This window comes from Caloenas nicobarica, chromosome 1, assembly GCF_036013445.1.
Source record: "Caloenas nicobarica isolate bCalNic1 chromosome 1, bCalNic1.hap1, whole genome shotgun sequence".
NCBI lineage: Eukaryota > Metazoa > Chordata > Aves > Columbiformes > Columbidae > Caloenas > Caloenas nicobarica.
The window spans coordinates 65,647,134-65,665,019 of NC_088245.1; the positions used below are offsets into that span (position 1 = coordinate 65,647,134).

The window sequence follows — 17,886 nt, forward strand, 5'->3', positions numbered from 1 at the left end:
GATCTGTGGAGCTTTAAACAGCATGTTGAATTATGAGGATTGCTGGGGGATTGTTGGCACTGGGGGATTGTTGGGCACTCCTAGTAATCTTCAGCTACTTTCAAGGGCTACAGGGGGAAGCTATGGCTTAAAAACCTTTCAAATTTCAATTAAAAATTTCAGGGAACAACAGGGCCAGAAGCAAAGGAAGGCAGAGGGAAGAGGCAAGCTAAAAGCAAAAAAACAGACAAGTCAGGGAAATTAGGCATACAACAAAAATGACCAGTAAATGTGTCAGGAGAGAAGACAAAAGAGCAAAGGCAGAAGAGAGAGGCGAACAGCAGGAGGGAAGAGGACAAAATGGGTGCAAGAGAAGGGACAAAGAAGAGGATGAAATTGATGGTAGGAAGAAGAGTACGAGGCAAACAACCACAGACCCACCTCACCTTTGTAGCTGACTTCACAAGCTAAGCATATTTGTCATTTCAGAAACTTCCCATGGAGCCTGATAACTTTGGTTGTCCCTCTCCTTCTGTCTAGTCTCTGCATCTCTGTCCCCCCAGCTGGAGACACCCCTTCAACCTCTCCTCCTCACTGTAAACCCTGAAAGGCATGTCTGCCAGGTGTAGCACCTGGGGGCAAGGATATCACACATCCATCTGGGTCTTCCCAAATCAACACCCAAAGTCACAAAAAACATGTGCTTTCTTTCCGCAAGTGCCAGAAGCCCAGATATGGGCTTTCACAACCTGTTACTGGAAGACTCTATTGGAAAGTCCAAGAACTTCACACAGAAGGTGCTCTTGGGACATAGGTCCAGGTTGGTATAGGCTCTGTTTCCAATGTATCTGAGGATCTGGATAGAAGACTAAATATCAATTAGTTACATCTTGGAATATAATGGTTTCATCTTCCTAAAATGGTTTCAGTTTGAATCTTGGGGGGAGGAGGTGGTTAACATGTTTTTTTGTTTTATTTCTACATAGGATTTGATGAAAGCCTGAAAACTGGAGATTAGAAATTGATATTCATTATGTAGGAAAGGTAAATTGTCTGTGGGATACCTATAAATGGGCACTAGGTCCATCCACATCTGGCCACAAAGTTTCATCCAAATTTTCTAACTATAAACTGGGCTTCTGACTTTTTTTTTGCTTTCCATCAATCAGTCAAATTTTGTCTCTCATTTTGTGATTAGGTTATTAGCTCTTTGGCTCAGGGACTATCTTTTCATTGCAGTCCTGTGCAAAGTGAAGCCCTAAATGTACAACATATGTTACTTTATTCTTTGCAATCACAATTTTTGGCAGTCTCAGCAAGAATAAGGCCCAGTAGTACTGATGTAAATGTGTGAGTGGCTCCGGGAACAGAATTTTACCTCTTCCAGATTTGATCACTGAAAGCAATCAAGCAAGCCTGTTCTAACTGAGTTTATTATCTCCATTTATTTTTCTTGGGAAATGAGAGCTCAAATTGCTGATTGCAGCTGGGTCAGACATGATAAAAGTAGAGTATCAGAAACTGGATTAGCATCAGAACCATAAGTTATTCATTATTTTAATAGTGTATGCAGCTCCTGCTTTAATGTAAATGATAGGCACTCCTCCCTTAGCCCTGGTTTAATGGAGAGAATGCCAGAAGCAGATTTATTCAACACTCAGGTCTTTGTAGTAGCAACGGAGTCTACTGCCCAATTAGACAACAAAGCTGGGGAAGAGGGGCGTTGTGAGGAAAGAAGAGAGGCGATATTATCTTCTGAACATGTGCCTGGAACAATTTACTTTTGTTTTACTGTGATTTGGGGATAAATACATGAACAGGAAGATTTAAACACATGGCAGAGAAAAGCCAACAGCAGGAGGATGCTTATGGAAAAGCAGGGATTGCCAGCAGCGTGAGAGCTTTAGGAAAGGCCAAGAGATGTAGAGTTGCTTTCTGCCCACACTCTGAGCACTCACTGCCTGTAGTTGTAGGCGATATCTGCAAACTCCTTCCTTCGGGCCCGGTACACAGGATCTTTGAACCCCTAAAGAGAAACAGCGATGGTCAGTCCTTGTGTAAGTGCAGGCGGTGAACAGTGTTCCTCTCACCAAGCACTCTTTGGCATGACTGGTGCAGTCCAAGAAGTGCAGGAGGACGAGTCGGGAAGCTGCCTTCATCCTGCCCAGCTCAGGTGCACCCTGCTTGCACAGGGCACTGCTCCTTCCCCATCTGCAAGGCCACTAGGTCAACCATTCAGCCACAGCCTCCCAGCACCTCTCCCCCTGCCAAGTTCTTTCATTTTCTCATTTCCACATGCTACAGAAAAGGTAAACATGCTCCTTTAGGAGACTGAGGGGTGACCTCATCAATGTTTATAAATATATAAAGGGTGGGTGTCACGAGGATGGAGCCAGGCTCTTCTCAGCGACAACCAATGATAGGACAAGGGGTAATGGGTTCAAGCCGGAACACAAGAGGTTCCACTTAAATTTGAGAAGAAACTTCTTCTCAGTCAGGGTGACGGAACACTGGAACAGGCTGCCCGGGGGGGTTGTGGAGTCTCCTTCTCTGGAGACATTCAAAACCCACCTGGACGCCTTCCTGTGTAACCTCATCTGGGTGTTCCTGCTCCGGCAGGGGGATTGGACTAGATGATCTTTTGAGGTCCCTTCCAATCCCTAACATTCTGTGATTCTGTGATTCTGTGATTTACAGAATCCGCAAGGTGCTCCTGCAAGAGCAATACACCTCATTAATGGCACTCAGATAACCAGGTCCTTATCGTTTCTCAGGAAGCTTGTTGCAGTTCCTAGCAGGGCCAGGCTGGTCTAGCAGAACAGAGTTAAACCACATTAGAAACACACTAATCAACTCAGTCAGACATTTTAGGTGGATTTTCAGCATGAACCATGCTTAAAGGTGTGCATTTTCAAACTGTTAGAAGAACAGTAGGCACTTTGCTGACCAAAAAGCTCTATTTGCTCTTCAAATTCAACCATTTGAAGGGATTTAATTACTACCGAGAACGTCTAATAGACCTTGTGGTTTGGAGCTTGACCTTTGCAGCTAATTAGCAATAAAACCAGGGATAAAGAATATAATCTCTAAATCTTCAGCTAGGATAATCATTCTCCTGTCCCAGTGTGCCTGCTATTTAGACTAAGAGCTCCTCAGGGCTAGGAGTGTCTTCACCACGTAAAGTGGAGAAATGTCCTTCCAAGCTAGGACATAGTTCTGCAGGACAAACAGCAACTGCCCACTGGGCACTGTGGCTGCTCACAAATGCATCTTTTGGTGGTGCATGGCATATCTGGACCAAAGAGCCATGAAGCACAATGAAGTACAGGAGACAGCTGAAGTAGAGTGCAGATCTAAGAGTGTGGGTCAAAAAAAGGCAGCCAATGGCCTAAAATATGTGCTGTTCAAGATTAACTTGGCATAGAGGTATTTGTGATTAAATCCTATATCACTTTACTAAAACCACAGGCTCCTTTATTTTCTCTTTTTCTACACTCTAGGTACTGTCACACCTATTTAGCCCAGCAGCTGGGTTTCCTTTTTAAGGCCTAACCTGCTCACTAACTAATTCTAGGAACTGGAGCAGAGATGCTTAATTCCTTTTAGTATCTTTGCTGTTGTTGTTTCCTTTTTCAAATACAATCTTGGTCTGTTCCCACATGACACACAAGGGGGCCATTGACTCAGTGTATCTCTTTTCATTCTGTCTTTCACATGACCACACCGAACATCATGAATCATTGTACATGATACATAACACATCTCAAATTAAGCAATAGGTAGTGAATAACTAATCACCCCATCTCAATTAAACTAATAGCAGCAATTTTTGTTGCGCTGCATGTAATTTATTTATAATCACCCTATCCCAATTAAACTAATAGCAGCAATTTCTGTTGCTCTGCATGGAACTCAGTGTGTTTTGACAAATGAAAATAAGTTGTTGTTTGCTTGGAGAGGGAATAGAGGCAGAAATTATTCTTGTATCTGGAAGAGCTGTAAAACCGCTGAACAAATTATTTTTATCAGCTAAACCAATGAACAAAACTTTTTGACTCTACCATTTAAACCACAAACTTTTTGAAACAGAGACCTTTTGTTCTGTTTCAACATACAACAATCATGTCAGATTTAAAAACCACATAACAAGACACCAAGCTCAATCACGTGTATGTGATCACAGATGAAAAAAACAATCTTCCTATTACATCTCTGGTCTATGATATGCTGCTTCCAAAGTTTTTGTTGCTACTGATTCACAAAATGAGTCTGAAGTCATCATATCAGAGCCACTTGGGAAAACCAGAGGTGTCCTGTGGTGGCTCTGTGCTCTGATGACCACTATGACTTTTAAGGTCTCCTGGTGTTTGCTTAAATTAAAGCGACCTTTGGTCTAATTTACTTCATACTAGGGATTGGGCTGATTCTAACCCTGTAAACATGGTACCTTTCTGGTCCTAAACCACGTGAGACTCAGTCTACTAAACTTGTCTTAAAGCAAAGCAAATGTAAATAAAATAAACATCTGTCCCAATAACTAGAAACATGTTAAAAATAAACAAACAAACAACTTTGTTTCTTACAGGATGGTCAGCATCCAATTCCGCTCCATAGCTTAGGATCTGATTAGCAAATCTGTCCAGCTCCTGGATACTTCTTGGGAACCATGGCACTGCAAAACAAAAAAAGAAATAGAGACTGCTATTCTTCTTCATTACTTGATTTGGAACATTCTCCTGTTTTTTTCCATTTTTTGGTCATAAATATAAAGAAACATATGCAAGGGGCTAAATTCTTCGGGCAGCAATGGCCTTTCCCTGTAGTAGGAGGCAAGAACAAACCCTGCAAATTGTCTTGAATTTGTGGCTGTTTTGCACTGTTGGAAGAACACAGAGCATGAGGAATGTCTAGCCCTTGGCATAGAGTTGGCTTGTAATATTTATGATTTTCTGTTTATTATTCTGGTGTCTTGGCTTACCAAAATGTAGCAATTTTTTCCAGAGTATCCTTCCTTTCACAGTTGCTACAACGAGCCATTTCAAAGGAACAGCACAAACCCCCACAGCAAGAAGGATACAGGATTATTTGACCCTCTGAAAATCTCTTTCTAAGAGTTACTTGGTGGCCTCACTTAAGCTAGGATGCTGAAAAGAAATGATAAATGGCACCCTAATACCTCAGACTAGCATAGTATTACTGCAGTCATTATACAATAATGCACTAATTTAATTAACATTTTGGTTCTGGTTTTCTATTGGGTTGTAGCTCACATGCTATACACACCTCCTACGGCACAGTCAGGATATGAAATGGGAGCGCACAGCATGTAATGCCCCTGTGGCCCTCCCTTTACAGAAGTACATAAGGTGGAGGGCAAGGAAGACTCACAGGGCTTTCCAGATGTGGTGTTCAGATAGGGGAAAGCAGATATCGAGTGTCTTCATAGCAACTGCACTACAAGGAGAGGCTCTTTGCAGCTTGTGAGGTGCATGGAGCAGTCATCCCATGTCGGACCTCCTTCCCAGAGTGACGGGCACAGGTGTACTCGCTCACTGGTCCAGGCAGTCCCCTGGCATGTGTCCCCTCACCAACCAGAGGCCTGGCGCACACGTGCAGTTGCTGTACCAGGCTGCAGCCTCCTCTTCCATGTCCTCTAGGAGGACCCAATTGCATACCAAACCAGGGACCCCCATGTCAGCCACCACTGGGCCTGGCCACCCCAGCTCTCTGCCATGCTGATACAGGGAAGCTTGATGGAGGGAGCAAAGGGTCCATGGGCCCTTTCCTCTCCCTTGGCCCGTCATCGCTTGTGAAGCACATCTGTAGGTACTGTTGCCAGGTACCACTGGCAGCTGGGCACCTTCTGGGAGTTGCTAATGCTGCTGGATATGGTTTACTTGGCTTGCCCTTCTGCGGCCCCTTTCTTACATTTTTCGGCCCTTTGATCCTGGCTGCTTGCCTCTTTTTCCCTTCCACTCCTTCCTGCCTGAGTCAGAAGTTACAACCATACCTCAAGTTAATAGCTTCTGATGAACTTCTTACAAATACATTAATTGCTCTTTGAGCCCATGTACACTTCTGTCTCCAAGACACTCCGCAGCACTGAGCTTTATTGTGTCTTTACATGTGATATGAAAAATAGCTCCTTTTTGTTTCAAACTTGATTATTTCATATGATGTTTATTAGTTCCTGCATACAAACATCATTTGCCATTATTTACCTTCTCCAGGCCACTTAAGATTTTATAGCTCTGTGACAGATCCTCCATCTACCATGCATCATACTGGCTGGTGTCTTACTTGTGTATTTATTTCAGGCACAGAAACCATGGGCTACCTTTGAGCACTCTCATAATTTCTCTCTGCATGACTGCCAGTTCTGCCATACTTTTTCTGAAGAAAGGGCACAAGACCTTCATCTGAGAAAGTACCCCATACTCAGGCCCTGCAATCATGTCCTGTATGCTCCCCACGCTGAGTACAAGTCAGATCCACGGACTCCGAGGTTAACATCACCCAAAGGTCTGCTGGTCCAAGCCCAGGGGCTCTGAGCAATCTATCAGTTAAATGTTGCAGTTCATTGATTACTTTCTTGCATGAACGGGTGTCGCTGGTTCAGTCAGTGCTTGGAAAACAGCTCATTCTCCTGTGTGGCTCTCTGCTCAGCTGGGAGCACTGCCACTCAGCCATACATCCCCATCTGAATTTGGGGTTTGTGCCAAATGAACCTGATCCCCAGCCGCAGCTGCAGCACGACCTCCCTGCAGCTCCTGGCTGATGGGGCTCATCCCAGACCTGGATGGACCACCTACGGGATAAGAGGATCACTCGGTTTCCAGGACTATTCAGCCTTGCTTTTTGCTGAGCCTAACAACACAGAGGGCACTTGTGTCTCTGGGTTTCTGTGAGACACCTGCACAGAGGAGCCAGGGCAACAACAGCAGATTTACAGGGCACATTTTGGGCGGCCAAAGCTCAGCCCCATGTAGAGTACTTCCTCCCCCTGACCTGCTGTCCCACCACCAGCCTGGCTCCATCCAACTCCCCCACTGGGAGCCCCCAGATGTGTTCCAGGGAGGACAGGGAAAGCGGGCAGCTGTTGGCTGCCAGCCGGGGGAGGTCCCGGGCTGCCCGGGCTCACCGGGCTGCTCCCGGCTGTGCCCCCCGCTTTCTCCCGACCAGCACAAGTGGGTTTTCGTCTCCCCCTTTCTGAGCTGCACACCCTCCTGCTTTGCTCTAAAAAACAGACCTGAGCAAGTCACTAGATGGCAGCAGCAGTCCCAGGAAGATCTTCCTGAAATGGCTTAATTTGCCGGGTGTACCTACCACTAGCTCTCTAGTTTCTCCAGAAATACTCTCTCGTCTTGCAGTTAGCAACATTCCTGAGCTTCCAGCCCCTTGAGTTAAACCAGTCAGAGGGGGCGAGTAGAAAAAGACATGTTTGAGTCCTAGAGAGGAGTCATTACTCACACAACATGAAGTGTAAGCACACGAAATTGTCTTGATTCTGTTTTCTACATGGGCAGCTGAGCACCAGGTTCATCTCCTAGCTCTGCCACTGAGCTTTGTGTGATGGTGGGGGATTCACTTCACTGTTTTGTGCTTCAGACTCCCACAGTCAGGTTGGGGTGAGGCACACTGATAAAGGTTTTGGGATTGGGTACTGGACAAAAAGCTCTCTGGCAGCACCACAGCAAAGGATTTGTCAGTGTTAGAGTGAATAACCACTATTCTTAGAGACACACCATGACCTGAAGGATCCGGGCTGTGCAGACAGACTAATGGGGCTGAAGTCTGCAGTGGATTTCAGCAGCAATGTCTGTAGGGTTTTGCTGCTGTGAATCAGAAAGCTGGGCAGGGTTTGAATCATTGCAACTTCAAGAAGGGATAAAACGGATATATAATAGTGACTTACTTTCATTAAATACATTTAATTTTCAACATCCCCACAGTATGTGCTGCAGAGCTTATTACAAACTCTGGGACATACTGACTTCCAGGCTGATGTGGTGTCAATCCCAGGCATGGAGATGGGTGGCTTGTTTTTCCCCTACACAGAAGCAGCACCTTACCTTTTAGGCATGCAGCCCCTATAGGTACCTGACCTATTTTCAGCAGATTTCTGCCCTGCACCCAGGTTCCCCCAGACACCAGTGGTAGCTAAGAGAGAGCAGCTCTGATCTGCAGAGCTGGATAAAATGGGCAGACTGTGAAAAGGAAATCCTCAGGATGTTTAGTACTATTTGCACCAGCATAGCGGATGTTAAGTCAGGTTCTGGAAAGTCCTGAGCCTACTCAGCACTTGTGGAAACAAGAAATGAAGGTGCTGAGCACAGCTCCAGGGCAGTCACATGTCCTCATGTCAGGGACTAGAGTGCAAAGAGGCTACTGGGTCTTCTGCCTAGCTGTGCTGTGCCAGGACGCTGTCCCCAGTCCTCCCAGCAACTATTTAAAAGATCAAATCAAATTACCCCCTGGCTGAATCTATCCCATATATCGTTTGTAACATCCTCCTCCAGCCCCATTTGCCAGACTCACTGTCTGTCTGCATGGCCATTAATGAATTGCCAGGGCAAGCTGCTGCAACACTGGGCCTCTGTGAAGGTCTGAGGAGCAAACGTAGGCTGATCAGTAATAAATATTGATTTGTCTGTAAATGAAACAGCAGCATTTATGGGATTGTGCCGAACACCCAAGTGGTGACCAAATTACCATGGGGTCAAATGCTTAGCAGAATGCTAATAAGCCATTTATATGAGGGGCAGCAAAGCAGGGGCAGTAAGGACTTCTGCAGAACTCCTCCATTTGGACCATTGTGAGGAGGGTCAAAGACAGGTCTATGCAATTTATAGCAGTTCGAGGCCCAGGTTTAGCCCTTTTTTAAACAGTCCCAAATGCTTTGGCCAGCCTCAGGGTTTAGAAAACAAGGCCCCTACAGAACCTCAGCCTCCAGCCTGTCTCAGAAATGCAATAAATTTTCTGCATTTCCCTAATGCTGCAACAGAATAATATTTAATTATTTTTATTCATGGGCTCTGAGTGGTCTGCAGATACCCAGCTTGTTTCCAAAAAGAGCCATGAAGAGATGTACTGTGTTTTTACAACAAATCTTTCCATCTCTACAGAGGGGTTTGGGCCCAGTGACTGCTAGCCCATCTCATCTGAAGCTCTAAAACTACCTTTGTATTTAGAACATTTCGCTGGTCTGCCCTCAGCTAAAATTACACTGTTGATCCAAACTTCATATTTGTAACTATTTTGGTGTGTAAATGGGAAACCAAAATTACATTTTGCACTTAAGAGGGGAAAGACCCTAAAAACAGCTATAGTGATCAGACAAAAAAAAAAAAAGTGCTGTTCATTTATACCTTGCCCAATATACGAAATAAAGCACACACACGTGTTTAATGCTAAACTATACAGAAAGGGCAAGGCAAGAAATCTTTTTGACTGCCCGCAGAACACCATCCCAAGAATGGCACTGTGTCTTCCTAGAGGAAACAGTAAAATAGGGATATTTTTCTCAAATCATGAACATAAGCAAAGAAGGGCTGAGAGTATCTAAGGCAGTGATGAAAGAATCAGTTCAATGGATGTTTGGACTGTCTTCAGGAGAAAACCTTTCCAGCCTTTACCTCTCAACTGAGAAAAACGTGACAATGTCCCCATAAACCATAGTCCTGAGATTTTGCTCCCTGGAGACATATTGCTCTCATTCTGTGTTTTATGAATAAAATATCACAAAATCACATCTGTGGATTATGACCAGATTTGCCAGGGCTCCGCCAGTATAGCTGCCTCATCCCAGAATTTGCCACCCACAGTTCATAACCTAAGCAGGGCTTGTTTGGCCGTTTAAAATATGGCTCTTTGGGAATTTCAGTTTGACTGGACGTTTACTACTTGTGAAAGAAGCTGAAATTGAAAAAGAAAAAAAAAGGGAAAGGGAAAGGGCAAAAAGAAATATCCATCTTCTTCTCTTTCCTTGGCAGTAAATTGCTCCCACTTTATACTATTTCTGAATTACTGAAACTAACAAACATAGGTTATCTTCTGAGACAGAAGGGTATCAAGTCCTTTTTTGCAGCACTGACAGGATAATCTAGCTCAAAAAATCCTTTGATCAACACAGTAACATGCAGTGAAATCCTAATCCTACAGCTGGCCACAGGAGTTTTGACTTCTGTGAGGTCAGAATTTCACTCACAGGTCTTTCTTGGCTGACATTTAGAGCTATAGCTCTATGCAACTCTGGTCTATGCTTATACACGACTTTATTATTTAATAGTTTATTATTAACTTCTTAATAATAATTAGAAAAACAAAATAATGCCAAGTCCTTCTAGGCCCTGTATCTTTCTTCTGGAAATGCGAAAGCCCCCAAAAGAGAATATCTTTAATTTGATGTGATCATAAATCACCTAATCAACTTTTTGTCCCTCTGACTCATGAATGGAGAGAACTGACTCCAAAGAGTATCTGCTTTATTCTTTTTCATCTTCAAATGTAATGTCATGGATGGAACACAAAGGAAACAGTAAAAGGATTACCAACAGTGATCTCAAGAAGGTATTAATGTCCTTTCATGTTGTTACTAGGAAGGAAAAGGAAGATCTAGGCCTAAAGTATTTAAAGTCTGAAATCCTGTTAAAATCACATCTGTTATCTCAAGAGGCATTTAAGTGTGTCTCAGACTGGATGCTGGGCAACCACCCCCGTACCGAGCAGCCTCAGCTCCAGCAAAAATCTCTGAGAATTAGAAGCATGGACAACTTACAAAATCTTTTCTTATTGCCCTCTAAAGACAGAATTACAACTGACCTCCCTGAGATTTCTTCCAGGAACTGAGTTAGTCCTGTTCCCACCAAAGTGGGTGGCAGACCCTCCCCAGTTTCAACAGCAGAAGTGAGGGGCATCCACAAGCCCAAAAAGTGGAGAGGCAGATGGATGACGTTGGACTCGTATATACTTGCGTGAGGGACAGGTGGCTAGCAGGGGGAATGGTCACTCTGGGGGACTTTTCCTCTCCTCCTCCCATCTCATCTCAGCCCAGAGGTGCAAGGTGTCCTGCAAGGACAGGGCTGCAGCAGCCAGCAGCCACAGTTCATGATATCAAAATCAGAAAGCAAATCCAGGTGTTCAAAGAGGCGTGCCAGCCCAGGAGCTCAGGAGGGCAATTCCTCCTCCTGCCCCATGAGGATGCCACCACTTCATACCAGGCTCTTAGCACATCAGCTACACCACAAGGTTTGTGCAAGGTTGATTTGTGAGGTCCCAGAGATATTTGGCAAGGGGGAAGGCACTGCAACAGCAGGTCACTGCCACTTTTTTTTTTTATTATGCTACCCTTTACCAGCAGTTCCAGCCTGAATTATTCGAATCTGGAAGACAGCTGGAATTTGTGTAAAGAATCCATTGAATAAACAGTTTAGAAAGAGTCAGCAAATGAGCAACAACCTGTTTAATAACTAGTTAATTAATTGCTCAGCAGAGCAATAGAACCTTTATTTCCCATACTTACATGTAGGTTTTATCTAATCTACTGGAGACTCTCTAGAAAAGAGCAACAAGACTGGCCACAAACCCAGAAACCAGGTGCCCTGAGAAGAGGAGGCTGAGGTTGGACAGGATACAACACCAGACACCAAAAAGACTGGTCTAAAGAGAAAGAGTATCTTCTATTCCAAGTGCCAAAGGCAGGCAGGAGGAGAAGTCATCAGCTCTCAGTGCAGCAAGTGAGACTGGGTCAGAGCAGGGCAGCCCCGCAGTGCAGAGACATGGAGCTCAGATAATCTCCAGCGCTCAGGACATACAGTGGTTTAGCTAGTCCTGCCTTTTGCCAGGGGACAGACAACATAACCCTTTGCAGGGCTTTCCTCCCCATCTTCTGATTTAAAATTTTATGTCTATTTTTAAGATGGCCTATCACAATTTTAACGTACTCACCCATCAGTGCTGGCTCTGTATGAACTGACTCTGAATGGACTCACTGTATGAGACAGCAAAATCTGATTGGGTTCACAAAGTCTATGTATCACTTAGAAGTTAAAAAACCACAGCTTCTTTTCACTTGAGGCAGTCCCCCAGCTGGGACACACAATTCACAGGCATTGTCTTCAGGACACCCTCTTGGTGACCTTCCTTGGGACTCCAGGGAGCCATCCTTCCTTAGGAATGTGAAAGGCAGTCTTCAACAGGTGACATTTTTCCACAAAATGGCACTGTAGAGGCTCGAATCTGCTGGGTACTGAACAGGCATGGAGTTATTATGGGGATGGAGTGGACCGGAAAAGGAAGCAGATCAAGGCCTGGATTTGTCAGGACAATTGATCTAAAAGCCAAGCCCATGCACACGCCTGCAGATTTTGCTGGAACTGTTTGCCCTTTTAAATTTCGATTGAGTTTATGCGGGTTTTTTGACTCAGTAACTGGACAGATGTAGTGCATCTCTCATGGAGATACTTGTCGTTTCTCTTCTTCTGTTTTAAGTTCTCATGTGGGCAGAGTTATTCCTCCACCTTACAGGTGTGTGTCAAGAGCAAAAGTTGGCATCCTGCATGACTTATCAAAAGCTGTGTATATAAATGCTGCCTGTTTTAACACTGGGCAGAGACTGCAAGCAGAAAATAGATGTACCCACAACTTCCTGCAACCATTGCTTAGGGATTTGCAAATCTAGCCCTTAGCCTGTAATCAAATCATCTTTTGATCCCTGTTAACTTCTGCATGTAGTGTAACAAGCTACTGCAACAAAGCTGTCTTTAAGAGACCGTGAGTGCTGCCAACCAACCAGACAGATGACAACATAACACCTTAACACCAGTTCCCAGGAGACCTAGTCAGAAGCATGGCAAAAGATGGAGCGTGCCAGTTCTCACTGGGAGAAACTCTTCATATGAAAAAGCTTACAATACAGGCAAGATAGGTAGAGAGAGGCAAATGCAGCCATACAGATCCCAGAGGAACTCCTTCGCTACAGAAAAAAGAAGTCATTTAAGTATGTGAAGTAAATATTCCTTGTCAATATTATCCTTGTCAGTGTATCCTTACCAGTGTCCTTCTTCTTTGTTCGTGAGAGCTCATGGACAGTTGCTCCGATATCATTTCTCAAGGACTTGATGATCTCATCTAGTGCTGGAACATTCTTGCCTTCCAAGTTAATGAAGAATTCATACTCATCTTTGTTGAGACGGGAAGGTCGAGACTCAATGTGGGTCAGGTTTATACCTTTTTCCTATGAGAAAGATAGATTTTGGTCACACAGGATTTGGGGAAAGAAATATGACATAAAGACTAGCTAAAATTCATGTGTTAGTCAACAACCCATACTATACAATTCAAATAACTCAAAAGTAGAGACTTGGCTCTGGTGGCCACTAGACAGAGGGCTTTCACAACAGAGAGAAAGACAAAAAAGAAGAAAGAGAAGTATGTGGGATTCACCCTTGTGCAGAGCTCCAACATAAAGACTATGCACTACATCAACCTTTGAAACAGGTGGAAGCAGGATACAAATAGTAAACAAGCTTTGTGTTGTAAATGGTGACTCCAGTACTGCAAGTACATAATGAGAGCTTGTCTGTGTGGACAAGGGTATTTCCCCAGGATCAACATGGGAAGTAGGCATTCCACCTGTAGAGAACTCTCTCATGAGAAACTGAATGCTGTATTTAGGAGCATCTTGAAAGGAGGTTGGAAAAGGAAGCAGCTGGGCACTCTATGAGATAAGTGTCTGCCAAGCCACTGCACAGTCACCTGCAAAGCCACCTGCGACAGTTTCCAGGGCTGTGAGCAGGTGTCGGGCAGAGATCCAATGGGAAACATGGATCTGCACCAAAAAGGCAGCCCAGGTTTGTGCAAATAAAAATATAGGTGTTTTAAATCATAGAATCACAAAATCACAGCATGGCAGAGTTGCTGAGGTTAGACAAGGCCTCTGGCTCAGGCAGGATCCACTAGAGCAGATTGGTCAGGACTGTTTCCAGTCAGGTTTTGAGTATCTCCAAAGATGGAGACTCCATAAGCTCTCTGGGCAGCTGCTCCAGAGTATGATCACTCTTAAAACAAAGAAGTATTTTCTTCAGCACAGAAATTCAAATTCCATCTCACTAAATACCTTCTGACCAGTAGCAGTTCCTCCTAACTCTGAAGAAAGGGATCATTGGCAACTATAGCCTTGACAACTATGGCCAGTGGGAACCTGACCTTAGACATGCCACCATGTTATTGTGTAAAGCAACAAGTAGCTAAAAATCCTGTTTTTTCAGTCACTTAAACACAAGTCTAGGAAAATCTGCCTTGGTTTATCTGAACTCAAATGTTTTCCTGAGCACTGTAATTTGCATATGAAAATATTATTTTCTCTTTTTTTGCGAAAAGCCTTTTGAACAGATTTCCGTTCATGCTGACTTTACCATCGGACCTTCCTGCCAAGCTCACACTGGACTGCATCCATGGCACACTGAGACCAGGTCTGGTCTTCTGTTCATTGGAAAGAATAGAGAAACCCCTGGAGGAAATTTGAGCCTGAAGATCAAGCACAGAAGAGTCAGAGGAGCTCACAGGCAGTGCTCAGCAGCCCTGGAGAAGCTACTGGTCTGCTGCTTTCAGGCTTAAGACCTCAAACTACGTGGGATGAAGTGATGGCCCTACTGGTGTCAGTGACAAACCCCCTGCTGCAGTGGGATCAGGATTTCATCCATGAAGAAATGCTGCAAGGATCTACTTGTGACCTACAGGGAAGAAAGAGGGAAGATTTTTTTCTATACCTCCCTCTAGTCTGAGCTTCTCAAGCCCTTTAAGGTTTTCTTTGCTCCTCTCAGTGCTTGCACAGTGCAGGAGGGCATCTGGCCATCAGCGGCAAAGGCCTCATTCACTCCACCACAAAAGGCAGTTTATTACTTGGTAGGAAAGAGCATGCATGTCATTCCTCTGTTTCCTGAGTGTCGCACGCTACAGATGAACTTAAATTGTTTGGCTAGATACCAACACAATAAGTTGAAAAGGTCAAAAGCTCATTTGCCAACTGCTGCATTTGAGAGATGCTGTCCTGGCGGGGACGTCTTGGGGGAGAGAATGGCTGCCAGTGTCCTCAGCCCCGAGGACAATTTGTTTTAGACCTCCAAAGCCCCATTTTGCAAACAGAGTGCCCATTGTACCCTCTGCTTGGTGAGGCCCAGGGAGGTGGGGCAGCCCAGAGATGGAAGTTCAGATGACTTGGGGCTGGAACAATTTCGAAAGAGAGCAGGCGCAGAGGGCCGCGGGCCCCTTCGCCACGGCCATGTCAGGCAGAGCAGTGCGGCAACGTGAAGCTGGCACCTGGAGCCCAGCGCCATTCAGCTGCTCTGTAGAGCCACTCAGAAAGTTAGAGAGTGAGCGTAAAACATCCCTCAGCCCAAGTCTCGGCTCAGGCACACTGAGCTGCTGCTTTGCTTTTGCCTTGCACTGATGTGTTGGGCTGATGCGTCGGGGTGTTGTATTCTGTCTCTGTGTAGGTTCACAGACACTGTTTGGGCTTTCCACATCTTGCAGAGGCTGTGATAAAATGGACCACTCTTCAGTGGCCATTATCTTCTGCTTGCTTCCCCCTCTCACAAATTTCCATCCCTGCCTCAGCATCCTTCCTCGAGATAGCAGAACTGCTTGGGAGGTCACACAGGTACCTCAACTATAAGCCTTTTTTTTTTTCCTTTCTTTGGCCAAGTGACTTTTCCATTGTACCAGCTCTCCAACCCGGCTCAGGGAGCAGCTGCACAAAATGGAGGGAATGATGCAGCGGTTGGGAATGAAGAGAAAAGCTGTGGGGTGGGCACAAAGCATGCTTAAGGCAGCAGGAGCATCAATGCTTCCCAAAGTATTGTCACAACCTAAGACATTGGGAAAAGGGAAAGGAAAAGAAAAAAAAAGAAGACAGGGAGGAGGGACCATCACCTCCTGCAGAGTGTGAAGCTGGTTTGCTGTTTATTTGAGAGGTGCCTGTAGCTCAGCAATGTGCAGAGCCAACACATTACCTCCTTGTGATGAGGCTTCAGGACCTCATGACAGAGAAGCTGAAGGGAGAACCCTTCTGGCGTCTGTTTTTGAAGCAAGAATTCAGGAGCATACATCCAAACGCCTCAACTGGCGCTCCTGTAGAAACATGCTTTCATATGCTGTGACTTGCTACTAAGCTCCCGATTTCAAAATATTTACAATGGCTCTGTTACTAGAGCTGCTTTACAAATATCTTGATTTCATTCTAGTACAACTACTCCATCTAGTGTTAAATCTTCATAGTTCCACACTGTTCAAAACTTTTGTACTCCCAGTATCGCCAAATCTTGCAATTGCATGAGATTTCTCATAGTAGTTGATGTTTTATTTAAAGCTCCAACTTTTGGAGACAAATAGATACCCAAGAAAGGAGAATGGGGACAGTTTTGGTTTAGTTGTTTATTTTAAGCAGTTTTCAATCTCTGTGTTTTTCAGTAAAGCTTGAAATCTTGACAACATATGACCTCAAAAGAGAGCTAATAAAATTTTTGTATTGATTTTATGCAACTTCATGATTTTTCAGCGATTTTTTGTTGATGGAACCTAACTCCTAACCTAACTGGTTTTGGAAGATTTGGGCTGTCACATGTTTGAAGCTGGATTCATGCCTGAACTATTAACATTGGTCTCTTCTGTTCTTCCTATTTTAGAGCTGATAGGAATCAGATGAGCCCATGGCTTGAGATCAGATGTGTCTTTGCTGAATTCTCCCCACCATTCATCAGCTTCAAAGAATTTGCAGCAGGTTCCTCCTTCCCTGCTTCCCCTCAGGATTATGACCGGCACAGAGGTTGAGTCTTTCCTATATGGACACATCCCATCATACAACCACATACTAGCTGGAGTGCTTCTGTATCGGTAGAGGAAGGCGTAGTTGTTCACCTTGCATTTACATTGAAGTAGTGTACTAGGCCATTTCTGATATACTTTTTAGCAAGTATTAACAATTTAGAACAGATTTTGCCTTGAGGACTGAGGGCAGCATTAAGTGTAACACCTAAGGGCACCACAGGGGTACGGTATTGCCAGATGCCTTGGAGTTAGCAGAAGTCACTTCAAATTTCTTGCTTTTTTTCTTAAAACCTCCACTCCTGGGAGTGAAAGATGTCGGCTTTAATATCCAAGTTAACTGTATCTCTACTGCTCCCCTTTAGAGAAAGAAGTCTCAAGACATTCTCAGAGCCCAAAAAGCAAGTTAGAATTTAAGTCTATTTTGTGTAAGTCATGATTTTTGAATGACGGGTTAGCAATACAGATAGCAATTTATAACAGAGGTAATGAGGAATGCAGGAGAAGACTGCCCATCTACCTGCCTGCCTTTCCCCACGATGCTGGATCTCAGCCTTGGCTCTCTCTGAGAGGCTGTGAAGCAGCTCCAGCCTCTTCCCCAGGTTATTCCACTTATGCCGTCCCAACCAAGCATCTCTCATGCTGCAGCTGCCCCACACCAGCAGGGTCAAACCAGCCTGGTGTTACACTAAGTCAGAAGTCTTGCAGAGGTCACTGCCAAGAGAATTTAATGACCTGATCATTGGAAAAGAAAAGTTATGTTTTCATAGCTACATGGGGAAGCTTTCAGTGCAGATGGATACTTTGTGCTTGCAGAAACACAAGAAGAAACTCAGTGCCTAATTTTCACAGGAGATGAGGAAGTTACAGTGGTGCCTTCAGCCATGGTTTCCCAACGTGAAGGCAAAACCAGCCATCTGGTTCAGCTTTATTGTCCAAGGGCCTGTTTCTCAGCTGCAGACAGTGCTTCCCCATCTTCTCCTTCATATTTCCTAAGGTCTTCCTCACATGACAAGCTCATGGAGGCAAAGGGACCCAGACCTGGTCTCTGCCAGCAAATAGCTCCAACGGCCAGCTGGTCCTGGA

The 17,886-nt window shown here is 44.6% G+C and overlaps 1 protein-coding gene across 1 annotated transcript in view; it reads right to left on the reverse strand.

Annotated features, from left to right (window-relative positions):
• The window catches only part of PAH (phenylalanine hydroxylase), a 40,031-nt gene that overhangs the window by 9,812 nt on the left and 12,333 nt on the right, over positions 1-17,886 (reverse strand). The window contains exons 3-5 of the mRNA XM_065641540.1: positions 13,030-13,213; positions 4,563-4,651; positions 1,938-2,005 (exon numbers count right to left, since the gene is read on the reverse strand). Of these exons, the coding sequence (XP_065497612.1) occupies positions 1,938-2,005; positions 4,563-4,651; positions 13,030-13,213 (341 nt within the window). The remainder of the gene's footprint in view (positions 1-1,937; positions 2,006-4,562; positions 4,652-13,029; positions 13,214-17,886) is intronic.